The following is a 22,840-nucleotide window of genomic DNA, read 5'->3' as shown; positions in this document are numbered from 1 at the left end:
TAACCAGAAGAGTCACTTTTTTTATTATGGAATCATAGAGTGAAAATTGTCTTTCAACTTTGAAAAGCTCCTTTTTCCCTTCTGAGGCCAGTTTTTACACAAGTACATTTCAAGTAAGCACCTCTCTTTAAGTCATTCCCGCAACGTTATAATTCAAATTTCTCTTTGCTTCCTTTCTCAGTGCCAGTAGTGTTTTGAAAAACACATGGCACAGCAAACATCATGGAAAACCCACTCGTTCCATTAAATGTCCATACAACTGCCTTTTTACTCCTCTAAGCAGCGCATTGCTAAGCAGAAACTTAAAACAAAACAAAACAAAACAAAAAAAACCCAAAAAACTTTCCTTGAAGAAATACCTAATATTTCTTGGCAAATTCTATTTGGTGTTGTGGTACAAACACACAGTGTAAAAAATTTCAAGGGATACGTAAGTTTTCTGGACAGTTGCAGGCCCCTTTCTTTTTGAAAGTTTAGAGCTCCAATACCCTCAATTCTACTGGCAGAATTAGGATGGACTTAGAGGGTCCTAAACGTGACCGATTCACTAAGGCGGGGGGCTACAGCTTGCAGCAACGTGCTCGGCAACTTAATCCTACGCTAAAAGAGGGCAGAGAGCGAAAAAGAATGGAATACAAACTCTCCCGACATTCGTAGTTACTTTCAAGGTGGATTGTGTATTTTAAGGCTGATGGGAACGTCTGGTTTGGGGAGCAAAAAGAAGAGAAGGTAAGTGTTTGTCCTTGTATCCACCAGTTCGTAGAGAAACAATGAAAGAACAAAGGGAACCACTTCTCCATCTGAACATTTTCTGAATCTCCCTCCGTTTCAAGCCAAAAAGCTTGCGAGGGGATTCGCTTTACTCTACCGTAAACAGTTGTTGCTAGGCTTGCTGAAAGAGAAAAAAGATGGGCGGCAATAAATATAGTAAATATAGACTAAATAATAATAATAATAATAAGGCTGGCTGTGGCGAATCTCCAGCTCCAGCCGCAGCAACTTAGAGCAGAAGTTGCTAAATGCAGGAAGGGAAAGCCCAAGAAAGAGGCTTTACATTACAGATTTCGAACTCAGTCATTTAAATAGCCTTACTTTTAAATAGCCTGACTTGCTTTTTGAAAGGATTTCTGTGCACAAAATGTGTAGGTTACTGTCTATGGGAAGAGAGCGGCGTCCTGTTTAGTTCGAAAAATGTTCTCTATTGCTAAATGTGGACTAGAATTTTTTAAAAGGAAAGGGGATTCAAGTATTGACGCTACTGCTTGCTAAAAGAAGAAATGGCAGTGGTGGCTGGGAAAGGAGAGGCGTATTTAAATGTATTTGCTTTTGGGTACGGTGGTTATCGGCAAGTCCGCCTTTGTGGGTCTGTGTGGCTGAATGAGTAAGTGACCGAGTGCCATCGGCATTATATAAATGGATCGGTGTGTGTGGGGGAGCCCCCAAAGCCGGCGAGCACGTGAAACACATTTTAACTGCCCCCCAAGCGGCGACCAAGCCCCCCCTCCACCCCACTCCCAAATCCGTATATTACCTGCCCAGTTACAGTGACACATGTTTATGTTTATAGTCCTGGTTTGTAGTAGTGTCAAGAGCCGCAGCTAGAGGAGGGGGAGGAGAGAGGAGAGGGAGGAGTAAATGCAACCACCCCCACTTGTTGTTAAAGCAAATTTACTGCGTTATTGCAAGCCCGGTACGGGGGGCTGGGAAGTGAGTTGAGAGGAAGGGTAGAGTTGGGTTGTGTGTTGGCGGTGGAAGGGGGGTGGGGTTGGAGATCCGGGATGGAGCTTCTCTCTCCAGCGGCCCGGGAAAAGCAGCTCGGTCAATAGGGGAGCATGCTGGCGCGGTGGAAAACAAAAAGGTTCCTCCAGCTCGCAGCGTTCACGTGGGGGGCTCCGCACGCAGGGCTCCAGGGCCCTGACCTCTGACCCCGGCTCCTCTCCGCGCTCTCCCAGTGCCGCGCGGCCACTTTTTACCCAGGATCCCTCGCGCGGGCCGCGCTCGTGCCGAGCTCGAGTCCTTCTTAATCCTCCATTCCCCGATTTCCATCCCCTCCCCCTGCCGCCAGCCCCGGGGGAGGATTCTCCGGCAGGGAACCCCCGCCCCACCCCCACCCCGAGAGTCCCGGCCGAGGAGGCCGCAGTCGGGGCGAGTGGGGCGGGGAGTGCAGAGCCGGCCTCCCCTGCCGGGCCGGGCCTGCGGGGGAGGGGAGGGGAAAGGGGGGGAAAGGGGAGACGAGGGGGGGGGGTGCCGGGCGGCCCGGCCCCGTTGCCCGGCCGCGGCCTGGACCTGTTGACTGCTATTGGTCCGCCTCGACCCGCGCCCTCTCCTTGCCCGCAGCAGCCCCGGCCCTTCCGCGGAAACGTGGGGAGGAAATAATGATGGCTGTTCTCTCCGCCTCCCTCCAACTTTAGTTTTTTCTTGGGGGATGAGAAGGCAAAGTAATCTCATCCGCTGCCCCATCCTTTCTCATAAAGTACTGTCATGCGCGGGCCCACCGCCCTCCCGGCCCCCGCTATTTAAAACCTCCTCTCTTCCCCAGACCAGCTCCCCTGCCCGGAGCCCGAGGGCCCTCGACACCCCCGCTGCGCCTCCCCCCGCCTGGCCCGGCTTCGTCTTCAGCGAGTTGTGTTGCTTTTCCTCCCTAGAAGCTCCCTCGTCCGCGTTCCACTTTTTTACCGTCCCAGGAGGCGTAAGATAAAACCTCTGATTTGCTGCGTGCTGCCGGACACATTCTCAGCCCTCGTCAAAATGCATTTGATGGAAAGTTGAAAATAACAGTATTTAAAAGGAGGAAATAAAAACTGAGGGGAGAGTTCTTTTGCCAGGTTAGACGACATAAACGCATTAAAATTAAAAGAATACAAGATGTACTTAAAGTTGAAGATTTCACTGGATTTGCTGTATTTCCTTCTAGAGTTTGGCTTTCCTGGGGGAATCTTTTCCAGAGGGAAAGAGCAAATCAAAAGTAAGGTGGAAGTGAGACATCTCAATCACTTCTGAAAATAAAGGAGAAATTCAGAAAATATGTTAAGGAAATAGCGGGAAAGCGGCCGCAGCGAAAGCTGGAGTCGCCGAAGGAAGAGCCTCGGTGTCGCAGCCGGAGGAAGGAAGGCCAGCCGGGGATAGGAAGGAGACGCGCGGCGGCGGCGGCGGCGGGGCGAGCGCCGGTTCCGGCCGGGCCGCGAGCCGCGGAGCTTGGGAGGAAGGCAGCGGCGGGCAGTGCTAGCGCGAAACCGCGGGCGGGGAGGGCCGTGGTGGGCGGGGGCCGAGCGCGCGGCCGGCGCCACAGAGGAAGCGGGATCCCGGCCGCGTTCGCCCGGCCGCCCCCATTGTTCGGCCCGCGCGCCGCTGTTCGCCGAGCGCGTCCTTCCCGAGGGAGGGGTCCAGCGGGCGGGCTCGGCCCCCACCCCGCCTCCCCGAACTCCATCGCTCGGGCCGGGTCTGGTCGGCGCCGCAAGTTTTATGATCAGTGTGTCCGATCGCGAGTGGTTCCCAACTCCAGACCGCGTAGGAAGGAGGCTTCACAACGTGCTGCTAAATTGGAGGAAGCTGGGCAAGCCTGCGACTTCCACGTGAAAAGAAGAGGGAAAGCAGCATAGATAGATGTTTGTAAAGTGATGACTAGATAGAGACAAATGCGGGCAAATTTTTTTCTGGATCTGGAAAGTTAGAGCCGATCGTAACCTATTTTAAATCTCTTTAAATGTATAGATTCGTAAATGAATGTCGGGATTCAAAGGAGTTCGGAAAAGCACATTTCGCAGTCTCTATTTGTTATTATTCAGCTCTTTGTTGTATACAAGGAGTCTGATTTTAAAAGGCTGGTTTGAGCTACCCCTAACAAAAACAGGCATGGTTTCTTAACGTGAAATGCATTTTCAAAATAACAGTGAAATTCAAAGGGAAAAACTTGTCATTTGCTTTTATATCACGTTTTGGAAAGAAAGAATTGTAAGCCACTTACGAAACTCTGCCTGTTTTCCTTTGTGAGGCTTGTGGAAAAAATATTTCTGGCAAGCGTCACGGTTTTTAAAAAACGAAGATTTCCAACAAGTGCTCGAGAGTCTTGAAGACAAGACCAAAGTCATCGTGCGTGAAAACTCATGAAGAAATAATTTCAAATCCTTTGGCCCAAACCTTTTAGGGCAAGAGAGTAATTTCGACTTAGATTTATAATAGACTTTGCGGAAATTCCTTCTAAAATACCCATTACTACTCTGTATATTATACAGCACTGTTTCCCAAGGTGGATTTTTAAAAACCAATTAGAATTGATCTCTAATGGAATATTATATATACGCGTCATCATGAAAACATCATTTGACAAGAGTTTTGAATTACAAGAAAGAAGTTAACAGATGATGTTCATAAATAGCATCTGTTTGAAAAGAACCCTTAAGAGTGAGTTAAAGGTAGTGGTGGTTGTGATTTTGCATTTGAAATGCTATAGAAGTGGTTTGCATTTTTAACACTTTCATTTTGCGGATCTTCTTCCTAAACTTGCATTTCCTCATGGAAATCATTCAGTTATTTCGAAGTATAGGGAGATATTCTTATATAAGGAATTACTGGAGGTGGAATTATGGAAAGGTTTGAACAGAAAAAAAATTGGTGTTGAAAATTAGTCTCAATCTGTTCATTCCTTCCACACTCATCCTCCCATAGTCCCCCTCCCCAACTACTTGGATTCAATTTACATTTTTTATTTATAAGCCTTTGAATATTTAGAATAGCTTTGTAGGTTTATCTGCTATGTAGTTGGTTGTAGAAGGTGAATCTTTTTACATCTTTTAGTGTTTCAAGCGTTTGGGGGGTTTCATTTAAATTTAAAAAATATGTTACAAGTCATGATATACTTGTGAGAAAAACAGCAAATGGGCGGAAAAAAGGCATGAATGGGGGTGGGGATGGAGAGGCACAAGTAACATTCCAGGTTAGCCTTTGTAATACCTTTCTTTAGTTTTCTGTCATTATACTTTCCACTTGTGCCTGCATTAAAGATCATGGCTTTTTTAATTGGGGTAAATTGCCACCATATAAAAATTGCCTCCAGTTTGGCTCTTACGTGCCACAGTGAGGACTGACAAAAAGTGATCGTAGGATTGTGTGTTTAATTCGCCAGGAATGTTAAGCTTCCTAAGATTCACCCTATGAGGCCATGGTGGTCCTTGGCACTGTTACTGTACAATCAAGAGGTAAATATATACATTATAGATCCAAAAAATCCAAGATGTACTAGGCAAACAGTTTATAGATTGAAGGAATAAAAAAATGAATTTGTCAATCTCATTCTTTCTGGGACACAATGCAGTTAATTAACATATTCTTGAGCTTGTTTCTGAATTTGGTCAGCAGTGGCCCCTTTCAAAGAGGAAAACATTTAAATCTTAAAAAGTAATCTTCTTTGGTCCTAATGGTATTTAGCAACTCAGTTTAATTTCTGATTCTTCTTTTTTTTTGAATCTAAGGTATGTTTGATTTCTTGCAAGGTCCTCTTCCATTTCAAAAACTGATTTTCCTCTTTTCCATGTCCAGAATCTTTTCACTCAGATAACCTTATTGTATCCTATAAACAGACACTTAAATATGTCACTTTAATCACACTTTAATTATAACAGAAATGCAAATCTTCAGTGTCAGCTAAAAAATGGGAACATGGACCTTATACTCCTGCCCTTCAATTATATTGATGATACTCTGAAAAGTCAAAAGTGTAACACCTTTAAGTATTGTTGCATCATGGAAAAAAAATAGTCCAATTTTGAAACATCATTGAGGTTTATGTAATGCCTAGAGGATCTAAAAGCATCTTTTAGGTATTTTTCTGTTGGTAATTAAGTGGTGCTTTTCCCCAAAATGTAAATACAGCCAGTGTATATCAATTTTATAGCAAATGAAGTAGCTATGAAGGCAAACGCAAGATTAACCAAACTAAACCCTTTAGAGTAAATATTAGGCCTTGATTCTTAAAAAAATTTTTAAATTTAGATTACATACAATTTAAATTTCAGAATTACCTAACTAAACTTTTTAACAATTCAGTGTGTCTAACAATAATATTTATTATGATTGATTCTAAGTTAGAGTCTATTTTGTAAGAAATGATGACTTTTACATGGAAAGGTGGTTAACATTTGAGGGCTATTTAAGTACAGACAATTCTCAAGTACCCAGTATAGTATACTCTTTAGCTATATTAATTTCAACTATTGAAAATCTTTAAAGAATCCAATTTATCTGAAAATTTCTTAATCATTACTTTGAAATTAGTTCAGTTGTGCATACAAAATAAAGCCTTGCTTTACTCTGAAGAATAAAGCTCAGACTGCAATTAGCTTTTAAACATCAACACTGCACATTAAACCAATATTTATTGTGGGCCTACTATGTGTAAGACACTTGCTAGGTGGTAGTGAGTAAAAAAAAAATCACCTAGTAAGATTAATATGCTTCATTAAATGGAATTTTCCAAAAGCCATTAATGGAACATCAATTGAAAACATAATTGCAATGAATACTGTTTAATGAAATTTCTAATAGTACTTCATGATATAGGTGCTATGTGTGAATCTGTACCTATAAAGACACAATATTCACTTACTGTGAGATAAATAACAAAACTAGTTTCAGAAATGCTTCAATATTCTAATCATATTAGCATAAATATATGGCTCATAACAAACTTTTCATGTAAAAGGAAAGAAACCATGGGAAACTCATGAGCAAAACAAAATTTTGTTCAGAGATTGCTTTATGTAAAAGAGGGTAGGTCTTAAAGTTTGTATAGATTATAAGAAATTGCCATATTGCTTTTTCAAGCCAATTTATTTAGAAAGAAAATTATAGTTTCTGATGAGGTTTAGAGTTCTAATAATTTGCTTTTGTTTAAAAACCTTAGTATCAGAGTCAATACAGAATTTTAAATACTTAATGGAAGTTAAGAATCTGAGTTAAGGAAAGTGCACTGGTCTTAACATAGAAATATACCTCAATTCCTATGCTTCTTTATAGAAATATATTTCAACAATGGATGTAACAGAGTAAATGTTATATGCACAAACAGAAGGCAAATAAAACCGTCAAAGGGAGATGAATATAATCAATTCTAACGTAGGAACCAAATTTGGTTTTAAGTATTTTATTCTTAAGTATCTGCTAATATAAATGATTATGGAAAAGCAAATCCAAAAATTTGGTGTCTAGGTTGAGGAATAAAGAAAATTATAAGAAGATATATTACCCATAGAGAAAAAAATATAGTTTCCCATTATAGTAGGGTTAGAGGTTACATCATAAAATACTTTACTTGAGTTTTTTTGTGGTTTGCCTCAGATGATTAGTTCTGAGAAATAGATGAGCCACTATTGAATTAGGTGGTGTTACACGAAGAAGTACACTGGGACCATATAGGCTTTTGCTTTGTTCTACAGGTACTAGGTGTACTTTCTCAAAGGATGTTTTGAGAATGTGGAATCAGATTTAAACGATAACATTATTTTAAGGTTTGAAATTGTACTAGTCTATGAAGCTCTTCTATAAATCCCATGAACTTTTTTTTTTTATATTACAGTGTATTTTTTAAAACAACTTGAATTTTAACAGGTCTGGCAGTCTAATTATGTTTTATCCATTCTGAGGTATGAGAATTGGGATATTCAGCCAATCATCATATATATATATATACCCATATATATGATATGTATATATATCGCACAAAGGATATATATAACTTGCTCACTGCTATATTTCCTGTATGTAGTAAATGATCTCTAGCTCATAGTAAATGTTCAATAAATATTTACTGAATGAATAGTTAATTGTATATCTGAACTATTTTGTAATGTCTGCTATTCCTCCTTATCACTTAATATTTTGCAGAAATATATATTATAGTTCTGATGTATAACATAAGAAAAAGTTCAATATCTGGTAATGGGTTAAAATTAGAAATGACCTATTTATATTCATTATGTTTTTTTCTTACAATTTCCGAAACTCAACATTTAATATGGTAAACATCGGTTTTAAATAATTTGACTTACATTTTGCCAACAATTACATACATCTTTAATAAAATTTCTGCTTCAGAAGCTATTACTTATATGTAGGCCTGTCTTTATGAAATAGTGTATTTTCTCTATTTTTCTAACTTTTGAGAATGTGTTACATAAGATGAATTTTTTGTTTTGTTTTGGAAACAGCAAGTGTTTACCTACATTTCTTTTATTAAGTGTTACAAAATAGGGTAAAGTACTTATCTTTCTTTACATATAAATTGATTCCATCACAGAAACTAAGCTCCAATGCATGAAAATTAAAAAATAATTTAGTGCATTAAGATTTGCAGAGTTTAGGAAGGGAAATTTCACATTGATTTGAACTAAAAATTAGTTTTCATAAGAGTATGAACCTAAGCGGGAATTGAATGTTGACCTGGTATCCCTTGCAAAAGGGTGAAGATAAGACATAGAGTGGAGATAAGCAAAACAATTTAGGGAGTTTCCTTGTGGCACAGTGAGTTGAGGATCTGGCATTGTCACTGCTGTGGCACTGGTCTGATCCCTGGCCAGGTGAACTTCCACATGCCCCAGCAGTGACCACAACACCCATCATTATAGATTTGTTTGAACTTGGTTTTATTTAAAAAAATAAGAGTGATATTTTAAGAACATCATTATTATTATGTTTGGAAATTTATTATTACCATACCCAGAAGAATTTACATTTTTAAGTATGCAATCTTATTTGTCATGTTTTTTAAATGCGCTAATATAACTAAAAGCGAACTCATTTTTATCTCTCTTTAGTGTACATTTTTTCCCTTTACACTTCTAAGTTTGCCTTACTGTAGCTATCTCACTTAGCTTTTAGAGTGTTTGAATATATTTGCTGATATATGCTTGCATTGCATTATATTTATTTTTTGGCTGGGCCCAGGCATATTGAAGTTCCCAGGCCAAGGATCGAACCCAGTGCTGGATCCTTCACTTGCCAAGCCACAAGAGAACTCCAACATTATATCTATTTTAATTCTTAAAGATTTCCAACAATTACTTTGAAATGGAAAAAGCAGCCATGCCACCTTTTTTTTGTGTGTGTGAGAATACTTGGAATGCTTTTAGAGCTTAAACCATTATCTTTTGGTGATGGACTGTGAGAACTTGGGTTCCTTCATCTTTTAGACTGTATGTAACTGAATTTTCCTAATCCTCACATTATATTGCTAATTCCTGATAAACAACTATTTTTTACCTGCAAGGTATTTATCAAAGTCATGAATTTGCCTTGTAATTATTCTTGTCATTTAAACAATCTATCTTTTTTTCCTATTTCCTGCTAAACTTTTAATATTAGACACTTTTTTGTTTTTTGTTTTTTTTGGCCTAAAATCAATATTGGGCTAACAAGGATACATAAGGGATACGGCAACAGTGAAAGATTTTACAGCTCAAAACTGCTCAATATCCAGCTAATTAATCTGTTCAGATAGGCAGGATCCATTTTCCGTTTGTGAGAAGAGAGCTTCCATCTTTCTAACCGCTTACGTGACCTTAAAAAAAGTGACAAGTTTTCAAGAATAGATTTGGAGTACAGAGCCATACCAGAGAAATCCTCAGTCAAAACTGGACTCCATTCCTACATGGTGTTAACCATTATTTAGTAACTGACCAGGAACACTTGGGTTCCTCCAAACTGTATCTTCCAGATCCTCACATCATATTGCTAGCTAGTTCCTAGTTAACAACTATTTGCACTCCTACACAGCAAGCTGAAGGTGGCCCTGGTGTTCCCTTTTCAAATACAACCTTAACCTAGGGTTTTGACCTTGTCTGTGATACATTTTCAGTTGGCACTGGGGCCAATGTGGTTTGTAAATGGGCAGCAGATTTGGTGGCACTTCCACTGGGTGAACTTTGGGTAGAGTCCAGGATGTGAATTTAATGGGTGGAGAGACTGCGGCAACACAGTGAAGTTCGCGCGGCCAACTGCAGGGGCCATGCTTCATTGCACCCTTCATGGAAGCTGGCCGACTTGCCCAACCCTTGTCACCCACGGGCCAGTTCTTGAGGAAAAGGCCAGCAGGTAGGTTCTCAGGTGCCCCCCCGGAGAATTCCCCTCCAGCTACTCTCACAAAACCCACCTCCCTTCCTCCAAGGCCTCTTCGCGACGTGCACACGCGGCCCGCGCGGCCGGCGCTGCGAAGGGCAGCCCTACCGTCTCCGCCCCCGCGTGCGCGCCCCCGCGCCCTCCGGTCGGTTCGTTCCGGCTTCGGCGCGCCGCCGGCTCCCCACGCCCCCGCCCCCAGCACTCCTCTGCGTCTGCGAGCGGCGCGGGGGAGAGGAAGGGGCCGGGAGGCAGGCCTGGGCTGCCGGCTGGACGCGGCGGCGCGCACGCAGGCCTCGCCACTCCCGGGCCTTCTCCCTCACGCCGGCCGCAGGGCGGGCGCGCACGCCGAGTGACGCTTGGAGGAGGAAGCGCAGCCCCCTTCCCCTCCCTCGCTGCCCCTGGCCCAGCGGGAGCCCCCCCAGTGCGCCTGTGCAGAGGCCTACTTGATTATGTGTGCCCTCTCCGGGCTCCAGCGTTAGCGGCCGGGTGGAGGTGGGGAGGGAAGAAGACGAGGAGGAGGAGGAGGCGGTGGAGGGGAGGTGGGGGGAGTCAGCAAGGACATGGCTCCTGACTCCTGTGCGGAACGTGAGTGACTGAGCGGCAAAGCCCGAGTGAGCGAGCGGCCGAGCGGCGGGCGGGGGCCGGGGCGCCGGGAAGGGATCGGGAGCACGGGGGGGCTGTGAGGGGGGAAGCACTAATTGGCTTGCATGTGTTTTTTAATGGTCCCCCCCAACTCCCTCTTAGATGGTCTCTAGCGACCGGCCCGTGTCACTGGAGGACGAGGTCTCCCATAGTATGAAGGAGATGATTGGAGGCTGTTGCGTTTGCTCAGACGAGAGAGGCTGGGCCGAGAACCCGCTGGTTTATTGCGACGGGCACGGCTGCAGCGTCGCGGTGCATCAAGGTAAACACCCAACCGCCCGTCGGGCCGAACCCGGCCTCTCCCAACCGTCACCGCTTCCCCCACCTTGGCAGCAACTGCCAGTTCCCCGCCCGCCCCTCCCCCCGCCCCGCCCTCGCCCCGTTCCGCGGCCCGGGATTGACTCGGAGGGTCCGCGGCGGGGCGGAGGGGGTGTGGGCTGTGCATGTGGGAGAAAGTGCGTGTGGCCTGGCCTGTCATGTGATTCTGCGCTCACTCTCTCAAGTGTCATTTGGCCGCCGCCTGCGCCCGGAGCCGCGGGGTCTGCAGACTTTGCCAGGCGGGGGTCGGCGGCGAGGAGCTGCGGGGCTGCGGCCTTCGCCGGGGGGCAGGGGGCCGGGCGCGCGCCCCTCCGTCGAGCCCGGGCTGCTGTGGGTTTGGGTGGGGAGCGCGGAGCCCCCTCCCCCTCCCGGCCGCTCCGTCTGCCGCAGTGTCTGGAGACTTCCTGTGCCATGGAGTCGGGCTCGGGAACGCCGCGCGCGGCGCCGGGGCGGGTCGGGGGCCCGGCGGGGCTGTCCTGCCGCTTTAGATCGGGGAAGGCGGGCGCCCGCTGCCGCACCCCACTTTCTGGCCGAGACCCTGCTGCTGCTGCTGCTGCTGCCGCCGCTGCGGACTGGAGCTTCCCGCGAAGAGGGGGAAGGTTGTCGCCGCAGTCGCTCTTCTGCAGGAGCGGTTGGGCTGAGCTGCCTTGGGCCGGTGGCTCAGGCTGTTGAGAGGCTGTTTCAGGCCACTCATCTTCCTCAGGTTAAGTGACTGGAGAGGAGGAGGAGGTGGTGGTACTGCCAGTGTCTTGGGGAGCATCTTAGTTTATTTCTGGGTGTTCTCATCTGGTGAGTTTTAGAGGTAAACAGGAAAGCTGAGGACACAGGTTTCTTAGCCGGTGAAGTTTCTGACCTTTTCCATTTCTTGTGGTGAGGAATTGAGACTGAAAAAACCTAGGAAATCTTTTGGTGACTCTTGTACTCCCCCTGTTACTCACCATCCTGTTCCCTTGCCCATTTCTGACCCTGGATTGAGGGATGCAGATGTTGTTCAGTAGTGTACCAGACACTATGAAACGAGTTCTTTATAGAATGGAACGTCAGAACTGGGAAGGGACACTTAGGAGAGAGTGAAAAACCCAAACCTGGGGATGCAGTTATTTCCAGCTTCTTTTTTCTTTCTTTTTTCTTTTTGTCTTTTTAGGGCTGCACCGGTGGCCTGTGGAGGTTCCCAGGCTAGGGGTCGAATCAGAGCTGTAGCCTCTGGCCTACACCACAGTCACAGCAACGCCAGATCCCCAGCGGTGTCTGGACCTACACCACAGCTCATGGTAACAACGGATCCTTAACCCGCTGAGCAAAGCTAGGCATCGAACCTGAGACCTCACGGTTCCTAGTCAGATTTGTTTCTGCTGCGCCATGATGGGAACTCCTTCCCAGTTTCTTATAAGGAAGACCAGTTGTACACTTTCCTTTTCTGAGGAGTAAAAACAATGTGTGTTGAAACTCTAGGTACTGATTTCAGGGTCTTAGAACTGTTATATTGTATTTCAGTTCCAGTGTACATTGGCCTTTGCTGAGGTATTTCTTATGAATTGGATGATAAATGATGCTCAGTAGTCTCATCTTCCAATTTAGAAACTGTTCATTTAAGTCTTAAAATTTTTTTTCTAGAGGTGTTTCTAAATTAAAATGCAAGTTTTTGAACACTGATGCTGTTTTTCTTGGCGGATAGGATATTTTTACTCTGACATTTTAAAAGGAATTAGAAGTTTCGTTTTTGGAATTTTAAAGATTTGTGTTGCTTTTATATTCTTGAAGTGTTTTCCAGTAGTTCAGATATTTTCAGGTTTCCTCTAAGCAAGCTCATTTGAGAGGATTTTAATGATTCAGGTTTTTGCAAATTTTTTTTTTGGCCACACCCATGGCATGTGGAAGTTCCTGGGCCAGGGATCAAACCCACACCACAGCAGCAGCCCAAGCTGCTGGAGTAACAAGGCCGGATTAACCTACTGTGCCACAAGAGAACTCCAATATAAACACTTTTTTTTTTTTTTTTTTTTTGCCCACCCAGTGGCACATGGAGTTTCCAGACCAGAGATCAGATCCTAGCCACAGCTGCCATCTAAGCCACAGCTGTGGCAACACCAGATCCTTAAACCACTGTTCTAGGTGGGGATTGAACCTGCATCCCAGCCCTTCCCAGACACCACTGATCCCCTTGTGCCACAGTAGGAACTCCAGCAATTTTTTAAGCAACCAGTCTGACTTTGATATATGATGTATATTCAGATCACTTGTTAGAGAATTAACATATATATTTAGAAATAAACATGTAGTTTATGAAGTTTTTGTATCAGCTTTATTGATACGTAATACACATATCATAAAATTCACTCAAAGTGTACAGTTCAGTTTTTTAGTTTATTCATAGTTTTGGATTTGTTTACTAGAGTCAATTTTAGGACATTTTTATCACTCTAATAAGAAACATTGGAACCATTAACTCCACGTTTCTTCCCAACTCTCCCAGCCCTAGGCAACACTAATCTACTTTCTATCTCTACACAGATTGATGTTAATTCTGAACATTTTATTTATTTATTTTTCCCTCCCTTCATTCCTTTATTCCTTTCTTTTTTTCTTCCTTTTTTTTTTTTTTTTTGCCATTTCTTGGGCCACTCCCACGGCACATGGAGGTTCCCAGGGTAGGGGTCTAATCGGAGCCGTAGCCACTGGCCTACGCCAGAGCCCCAGCAACTCGGGATCCGAGCCACGTCTGCGACCTACACCACAGCTCAGGGCGATGCCGGATCGTTAACCCACTGAGCAACGCCAGGGATCGAACCTGCAACCTCATGGTTCCTAGTCGGATTTGTTAACCACTGTGCCACGACGGGAACGCCCTTCCTTTTTTTTTAGTGGCTGCACCAATGGCATATGGAAGTTCCCAGGCTAGAGGTTGAATTGGAGCTGTAGCACTGGCCTACCCCACAGCCGCAGCAACACTGAATCTAAGCCACATCTTCCATCTACACCACAGCTTGGGGCAATGCTGGATCCTTAACCCACCAACCAAGGGCAGGGATCAAACTCGCAACCTCGGTGATGCTACGTCGGGTTCTTAACCTGCTGAGCCACAGTGGAGCTCCTTGGACATTTTATTTAAATAGAAACGTTTCACTTAATATTACATTTCATTTTTTTCTGCACTATCTTGCTCGTTTTGAAAAGTGATTTGGAAATATTTTCATGTATCTGATATGCTTATATAAACTTCAGAGTATTGGAATGAGTTAATGAATTTAAAAGTTAAACTTTGTAATACTTTTTTATCAAATAACATTTGTGATGTTTATACTTTTTAAATGAGATATCGCAAGATTAGTGTTTTTATTACAATGTTGTATAATTTTAACAAGGTGATAAATTATAAATGTGAATATAACTTTTTAATTCTTTACAGAGCATGTGGTTTATGGGAAGTTTGAGAGGTAATTAGTTTAATAGGGCTTTGAAAGAGTATTTGATTTGCCATAATTATTCAGATCTTAACTTATTTTAAAACGTTTTATTTCCCAACAGCTTGCTATGGCATTGTTCAAGTACCCACTGGACCATGGTTTTGCAGGAAATGTGAATCTCAGGAGAGAGCAGCCAGAGTGGTAAGGACTGTTTATCAAAAACATTAAAATACTTAAGTGAGAGGCTTAGGATACTATACCCTTTGTTTCAGTTTGAAGGGTTTTTAGTCTTTTGTTCAAATACTGAATTTGGGCCAAATATTGACTTAGAGTTTTTTGTTGGTTGGTTTTTTTTTTTTTTTTATTTGGTCTTTTTGTCTTTTTAGGGCTGCACCCGTGGCACATGGAGGCTCCCAGGCTAGGGGTCTAATCAGAGCTGTTGCTGCCGGCCTACGCCAGAGCCACAGCAACGCCAGATCCGAGCCGCGTCTGCAACCTACACCACAGCTCATGGCAACACCGGATCATTAACCCACTGAGCTAGGCCAGGGATCAAACCCGCAACCTCATGGTTCCTAGTCGGATTCGTTAACCACTGAGCCACGACGGGAACTCCTGACTTACAGTTTTAATCTGGTTTTATAAAACCTGAGAAACAAATTGAACTACATAACTGTATGTTGATAGGTTGAATGGATAAAATGTAAAGTTGTATTTGGGCTTTATTAGCCCTGCCTATTGGCTTGAAGTTTAAATTGGCTAATCATAGTTATAGTGTAATGGCAGGAGGACGTAAGGAATTTATACTGATAATTCTGCTAGTTCTACTTAACAAGTGAAAAAATATGCACAAGGATTTAATAATTCACATTATTAAATGAATAATACATCTATACATGTATAGTTTAACTTAATGTTCAGTATTTTCAGATATTCACGTCCCTTTTTTTTGTTTTACTCATCAAGCTAACCTTTCTGAATACTTTCGTAAATCTGTAAGAATGGAGGAGGAATGTTTATTCTTTATGATCCAAGGCATTTTTACAGTTGAACCTCTAGAAATATGAGGGAGAAATGTTCGTTAATCACATAAAAGTATTACCATTTGCAGTGTGATAGTTTCTTCCTTTTGGTGTTGGCTAGAGAATTTGCCAGAAGGTAGGAAACAAATATTTCAACTTTTCTACCTACATGGATTGAAAAAAATGGAAGCTTTTATATTTGAGTGGGGAATTTTTGATCAGCAGAAATGATGGCTAAGTAGCCTATATAGGATTGTGAAACTCAGAGCAATATTCTGTTGATATGTTTTGTTTGTGTGAGAGTGTAATGGAAATCAGCAGGTGGAGGATACAATTAATCAAAAAAATTTTAGGACTTGAAGAAGTGGTTTACTCTTTTGTTGTTTGTTTTGTTTTGGCTGTGCCTGTGGCATGTGAAGTTCCCAGGCCGGGGACTGAACCCGTGTCATAGCAGCCACCTGAGCTGCTGCAGTGACAATGCCAGGTCCTTAACCCACTATGCCACAAGGGAGCTCCTACTCTTGTTTTTGTTTCTGTTTTGCTCTTTGTACCATATTAAGACTTAAGGATGATGGGTCAACAAGTAAAGGAAATTCTGCTTTAACTTATTAGTAGTCACTGAAAGTAAGGTGAGACTCTTCCAGGCGATGTCACAGTAAGTAGATTCATGGCCAGAGAAGGATTAGAGAATAGGAGGTGTGGGTATCAAGTGAGGGAGGAGGATAAAGAGGTGAGTGGGGAGTGGTAAGATGCCGGCATTATTTGCCTCAAATGTCACTTGTTGCCTGTTGTATTCCTTTTTCTTCTCTGAGGGCATGGTCATGCTATCCAGGTGAATTAAGGTAGTTATCTTAAAAGGTGTTGGAGGACACATTTTATTTTGGCTTTCTTTGGTGGCATGTGGGGGGGTCATTAATTAAAGAGGAACAGCCTCCTCTAAGTTCTTGCAGTGTATAATTATAAGAGGTAGGGTTATTTGTAAAAAATAAAAACTCATTCCAAGCTTAAATAGGCAAAGAAAGGACATTTTATTTTAAGGATTTAGTAGCCAAGAAGCCTAATTTGGAAATGTATCCATGACTTAGAAAGGGGATTGAATTAATCTTATTTCTGCTTTTCTCTCTGTGTCTACTTCATTCTTTTTATTTCTGCAGATTTTCGCTGCCACTTCAATCAGTAGCTAACTTTTTGATTGTGTAGTGTCAGATACTATGCTAAGTGTTCTACACCAGTTATCTTAATTATCCTATCAGATATATGAAATAGATATTCTTTTATCCTCATTTTATAGATGAGGACATCATTGCTTGTTTGTTTGTTTTAAATGGTTGCGTCTTTGGCATATAGAGGTTCCCTGGCTGGGGATTAGAGTCTGGCTATATCCACCTGAGCTGCTGCAGTCGGATTCTTAACCCACTGCACCACAGCGGGAACTCCAACAGAAATTTTTTTTTTTTTTTCTTTTTAGGGCCGCACTCATGGCATATGGAAGTTCCCAGGCTCAGGGTTGAATTGGAGCTACAAGCTGCCGGCCTATGCCACAGCCATGCCAGATTCAAGCCGCGTTTGAGACCTACAACATAGCTCACAGCAACATTGGATGTCTAACCCACTGAGTGAGGCCAGGGATTGAACCCATGTCCTCATGGATGCTAGTCAGTTTTGTTAACTGCTGAGCCACACCAGAAACTCCTTTTTGGTTTTTAAGGGAAGCTTTTTGTTAGATAGGCATTCACTGTTCAGAAAAAGCAGTTGAGTTCCTATTGTGGCTCAGTGGGTTAAGAACCTGACTAGTATCCATGAACCTGGCCTCGATCAGTGGATTAAGGATCTGGTGTTGTTGAGAGCTGTGGTATCGGTCACAGATGTGGCTTGGATCCCCTGTTGCTGCAGTGTTGGTATATGCTGGCAGCTGCAGCTCCAATTTGACCCCTAGCTGGGAGCTTCCACATGCCATAGGTGTGGCCCTAAAAAGAAAAAAAAGAAGCACTTGAATTGTTTTATTCACCTCAAATGAATATGTATTTTTACTGAAGTATTTTGATTAGATTTACATTGTTTACTAATCATTATGATAGTAGTTAGAGGTTGAAATACTCACTGGTGATTATTTTTGTAGTTAACATGTATTTGTTCTTAAGTACCACAGGCCAAAGAGATTTATTAGAAATTTTATCTACTTATGTAGTTTAAGATACAGAGAGAGGATATTTCATATTTTTTGGCTTTTTAAATTTTTTTTGCCACTGCCTCTGACAACCACCAATCTCTGTTTCTTCTGAGTTTGATAGTTTTAGATCCCACGTATACATGTGATCATATATAGTATTTGTCTTCTTCTGTCTGATTTGCCTCAGTTAATGTAATACCTTCGAGGTCCATCTATATTGTCAAAGATGGCAGGATCTTATTATTTTATAAGACTGAATAATATTCCATTATATATATATATATATGTATATATGTGTACACACACACACACCCCCCACCGTCTGTGTTTTATTTTATTTATTTATTTATTTTTGTCTTTTTAGGGCCACACACGTAGCATATGGAGGTTTCCAGGCTAGGGGTCAAATCAGAGCTGTAGCCGCTGTCTTAGACCACAGCCACAGCAATGCCAGATCTGAGCCACGTTTGCGACCTACACCACAGCTCATGGCAATGCCAGATCCTTAACCCACTGAGCGAGGCCAGGGATCAAACCCGCATCCTCATGGATACTAGTTGGATTTGTTTCCACTGCGCCACGATGGGAACTCCTGGGAACTCTGCACATCTGTGTCTTAATAGTTATTACTAATAGATCCATAAACACCATCTAGTATTATATTGTTTTACAGGAATTGTATTATGCTATATATGTGTTCTGTGATGCGTGATATAGCTACTTGTGAATCACTAAACTGCTATATATTGATCTAGTTCATTCTTTTGTTTTCTGTCACAGAATGTATTACAATTTATTTAATTCCTTCATTTATTTATTTACTGTCTTTTCTAGGGCCACACCCTCGGCATATGGAGGTTCCCAGGCTAGGGGTCTAATCAGAGCTGTAGCTGCCAGCCGACACCATAGCCACAGCAACATCAGAGCTGAGCCATGTCTGCAACCTATACCACAGCTTGTGGCAACGCCGGATCCTTAACCATTGAGAGAGGACAGGGATCAAACCCTCAACCTCATAGTTCCTAGTGGGATTAATTTCCTGCGCCAGAGGGGAACTCCATCTATTAATCTTTTTATGTCTGTAAGAATACTATTATTTTGCTGTCTTGTATACTAGTTGGAATTCTAGGATAACAGTTGTTTTCCTGGAACTAAATATTTTAGTTTGTCTTCTGGTACCTAGTTGTGCTAAGAAGAACTTTGTTGAGTCTCTTTATCCTGCTTGAGAGTTGATCTGCTTTTTCATTCCAAGGATTCAATGAATTTCATCCATTTTGGAAAATATTCTCTATCTTTTCAAATATTGTCACCTTCCCATTATATTTTCTTTCCCTGGTCCTGTTACTTAGGTGTATGCTTGGGATTCTCATTCTTTTCTTCATGTCTTTTAATTTCTCCTTCATATTTTCTGTCATCTCTGCATTATGGATAATCTTTTTAGCTCTGTGTTCAAATTTATGCTTACTGTTTTGTTTTTGGTTTGGGACACTCCTGAAGCACATGGGAGTCTTAGCCAGGGATCATCCGTGCCGTAGTGGTGACCTGAGCTGCTGCAAAATGCCAGATCCTTAACCCACTGAGCCACAAGGGAACTCCCAAATTTATGCTTATTGTTAATCCAATCAGTAAATTTCCTAAGTAAATCATGTCTAGAATTTTTGTTTTTATTGTTCAGTTTGCTGCTTCTTTTTTATAGTATCTTGCTGTAATTATCTTAAGGGTTATATTTATTTGAACATTTAAAACATATATAATTTAAAACTACTCAGAGATTTTGGAAATCTTTCATTTGTTTTGTCTGTTAACTGTAGTGATGGATGTCTGTATTAATATATTGGCTCTGAGCTGTTCTTTAGGAGTTTTATTCCTTGGGATTCCTGGTCCTCTGACCTGGGTTTGTGGTATGTCACTGATGGAAGTTTTTGCGTTTGTTCTGTATCTGTTAATAATTGCTTTTGACTGCTAGTAAAAAAGACTAGATTATAGTGGCTTCTACAAGTTAGCAATTTACAAATTTACAAATTCCTTTATTTAAGAGGCGTTCAGAGAGGTATTTTAAGGCTTTTATGACAGCTCTGTGAAATCATTAGGGGTAAGACTTTTTCTGTCTTCCTACTACACCAACCTTAGCACATGGTTTTCATTTTTACAACAGGGCAGCTGGAATTGCAGTCATTGTGATTGAAGAAAGATGTTCCAGGCAGAAAGAAAGGAGGATAATGTCCTCCTCTCAGATGAGTTATCCTCTTAAATGCGTTTTCCTGGAAGCTCCTGTCAAGAATTTATGTTTAATTTTGCTGGCTCTTAATTGTTAGACTGAAAAATATGGGGCTGTTGATGTGCTAAATAAAGTTAGAGCTCTATTAGTAGGGAAAGGGGGAAAATGAATTTAGGGTTAGTAACCAGCAGACTGTCACAGTTTGCCTGCTGGGGTTCATTGCTCCAGACCATCATTTGTTTCCTGGCTTGGATTCTATCACCTTTAGATGATGGATTTCAGGCCCACACTGTCTCTTACCATAAGCTTGAGTTACCTGGTTTTTTTTTAGGGTGACTCCTACTTACATCCAAATCAGGCATCCCACTTTGGCGCACTTTCTCTAGTCTTAGTGGTCCAAGCCATGTTTTTTGGGGATAGATTCCCCTTCACTGGGATTGGCCCTTACCAGTTCCTGTCCTTACACAGCAAACTTGGTTAGAGCTGTTCAGCACTCTAGGGTCTATGCTGGAGTCATAGTCAACCCCAGTCTCTAAGGTGTATATTTGATCTGATATCTTTTTTTTTTTTTTTTTTTGTCTTTTTGTCTTTTTGTCTTTTCTAGGGCTGCTCCCTCAGCATATGGAGGTTCCTAGGCTAGGGATCGAATCGGAGCTGTAGCCACCGGCCTACACCAGAGGCACAGCAACGCGGGATCCGAGCCGAGTCTGTGACCTACACCACAGCTCACGGCAACGCTGGATCCTTAACCCACTGAGCAAGGCCAGGGATCGAACCTGCAACCTCATGGTTCCTAGTCGGATTCGTTAACTACTGCTCCATGACGGGAACTCCTGATCTGATATCTTCATTGAATGCCTTAACTTCAACTAATGTTGATTTTTTTTTTTTTTTTTTTTTTTTTGGCCACACTTGGGGCATGAGGAAGTTCCCTGGCCAGGGATCAGACCCATGCCACAGCAGTGACCCAAGCAGCTGCAGTGTTAACACTGGATCCTTAACCCACTGAGCCACAAGAGAACTCCAGTTCTTTTAGCTTTTTAAAATTCTTTTATTTTTTATTTTTTTGGCTTTTTATGGCCCCACCTGAGGCATATGGAGATTCCCAGGCTCGGGGTCAAATCAGAGCTAGAGCTGCCAGCCTACCCCACAGCCACAGCAAAGCAGGATCCATGCCACGTCTGAGACCTACACCAGAGCTCATGGCAACACTGGATCCTTAACCCACTGAGTGAGGCCAGGGATCGAACCTACATCCTCATAGATCCTAGTCGGGTTTGTTAACTGCTGAGCCACGGTTAGTTTTTAACTTAGCTTTTAAGTTCTTTATTTGTGCCACAAGATTTACCTTTATCTACATAATTAAAAATTTGTTTTCAAATTACATATTTATCTCTGACTTCTCAGTGTAGCAGGCCAAGATGGGTGTGTCTTCAGTAGCACTTATGAAAAATGTTGTATAGAACTTTTTTCTTTTTATTTCTGTATAAGATTTTTAGCCTGTATACTTTGTTTATTTATGTATTTTTTAAGGCCGCACCCATGGCGTATGGAAGTTCTCAGGCTGGGAGTTGAATTGGAGCAGTAGCTGCTGGCCTACCCACAGCCACAGCAATGCTGGATCCTTAACCCACTGAGTGAGGCCAGGGATTGAGCCCACATCCTCCTGGACACTAGTCAGGTTTGTTACCTCTGAGCCACCATGGGAACTCCTAGCCTATATACTTTAAATAAAATGCTTTCAAATTTAAACATTTGCTAACATTATTTTCTCTTACTGATTCATATTTAGTATTTGCTTTTATTTATTTATTTATTTTGTCTTTTTAGGACCACTCCTGCAGCATATGGAGGTTCCCAGGCCGGGGGTCGAATTGGAGCTATAGCTGCTGGCTTACACCATAGCCACAGCAATCCAAGCTGTCTCTGCCCACCTACACCACAGCTCGTGGCAATGCTGGATCCTTAACCTTCTGAGCAGGGCCAGGGATCGAACCTGTGTCCTCATGGATACTAGTCAGATTCATTTCCACTGAGCCACAATTGAAACTACTAATATTTGCTTTTAAATTCAGTATAGGATCCTAAGTCTCTATAGCTTGGAAAGAAGTGATTTAAAAATGTTAACAGAAGAGTTAACACTGTGGTTCGATAGAATTGGCAGGGTCTCTGGAGCTCTGGAAGGCAGGTTTGATCCCTGGCCCAGCGCAATGGGTTAAGGATCCTGTGTTGCTGCATCTGTGACATAGGTTGCAATTGTGGCCTGGCCTGGGATGTGATCTTTGCGGCACAGGGCAGCCAAAAGAAAGAAAAAAAAGTCAATGGAGTTTCCTGGTGGCTCAGTGGGCTAAAGGTCCAGTGTTGTCACAGCTATGGCTCAGGTCATTGCTGTGGTGAGGGTTTAGTCCCTGGCCTAGGAACTTTCCCATGCAGCAGGTATGGCTGAAAACAAAAAAAAAGTTAAACAGATTTAGTGCTTATCACCATATGTAAAATAGCAAATAGCCCATTTTCATTGACTCTTGCCTTTTTTTTTTTTTTTTTTTTCTTTTTTTTGGTAGGGCCACACCCACTGTGTATGGAGGTACCCAGGCTTGGGGTCAGATCAGAGCTGTAGCCACTGGCCTACACCACAGCCACAGCAACACTGGATCTGAGCTGAGTCTGCAACCTACATCACAGATTATGGCAACCTTGAATCCTTAACCCAATGTGTGAGTGAGGCCAGGGATTGAACCTGCAACCTCATAGATACTAGTCACATTCGTTTCCGCTGAGCCATGATGGGATCTCCATCTTCTTGAATTCCTTTTACCGTGGGTGAGAAAATCTTAGTGAAACAGTTGATGTGAAATAGGTGCTTAATACTTGTTTGTATCCTTTTCTAACTTGCCGAAATAACTAGTAAGAGAAATGAAAACATAGGGGTACATTATACATTGCCTATTGTACCGATTCC

General features: G+C 42.6%; 1 protein-coding gene across 50 annotated transcripts in view; it reads left to right on the top strand.

The window, feature by feature from the left end:
• The first annotated feature begins 10,527 nt into the window (after nucleotides 1-10,527).
• MLLT10 (MLLT10 histone lysine methyltransferase DOT1L cofactor) overlaps nucleotides 10,528-22,840 on the top strand; it is a 244,119-nt gene continuing 231,806 nt past the window's right edge. For 23 of the 50 annotated variants that reach the window (XM_084980373.1, XM_021064945.2, XM_084980355.1 and 20 more), the window contains exons 1-3: nucleotides 10,528-10,718; nucleotides 10,852-11,011; nucleotides 14,593-14,672. Coding sequence is in view for 20 of the 50 variants with exons in the window: in XM_084980365.1 (XP_084836491.1) it covers nucleotides 10,852-11,011; nucleotides 14,593-14,672 (240 nt within the window). In the remaining 30 variants the exon portion in view is untranslated. The remainder of the gene's footprint in view (nucleotides 10,719-10,851; nucleotides 11,012-14,592; nucleotides 14,673-22,840) is intronic. The other 27 variants (XM_084980374.1, XM_084980364.1, XM_084980356.1 and 24 more) reach the window with 2 other exon arrangements.

Source organism: Sus scrofa, chromosome 10 (genome assembly GCF_054392235.1).
Source record: "Sus scrofa isolate SSC_HxYL_T2T_F1_AM1 chromosome 10, Sscrofa_HxYL_maternal_Yorkshire_Landrace_v2.0, whole genome shotgun sequence".
Classification (NCBI taxonomy): Eukaryota; Metazoa; Chordata; class Mammalia; order Artiodactyla; family Suidae; genus Sus; species Sus scrofa.
The sequence above is the reverse complement of the archived record's forward strand: the minus strand, read 5'-3'. Positions and strand labels throughout refer to the sequence as shown.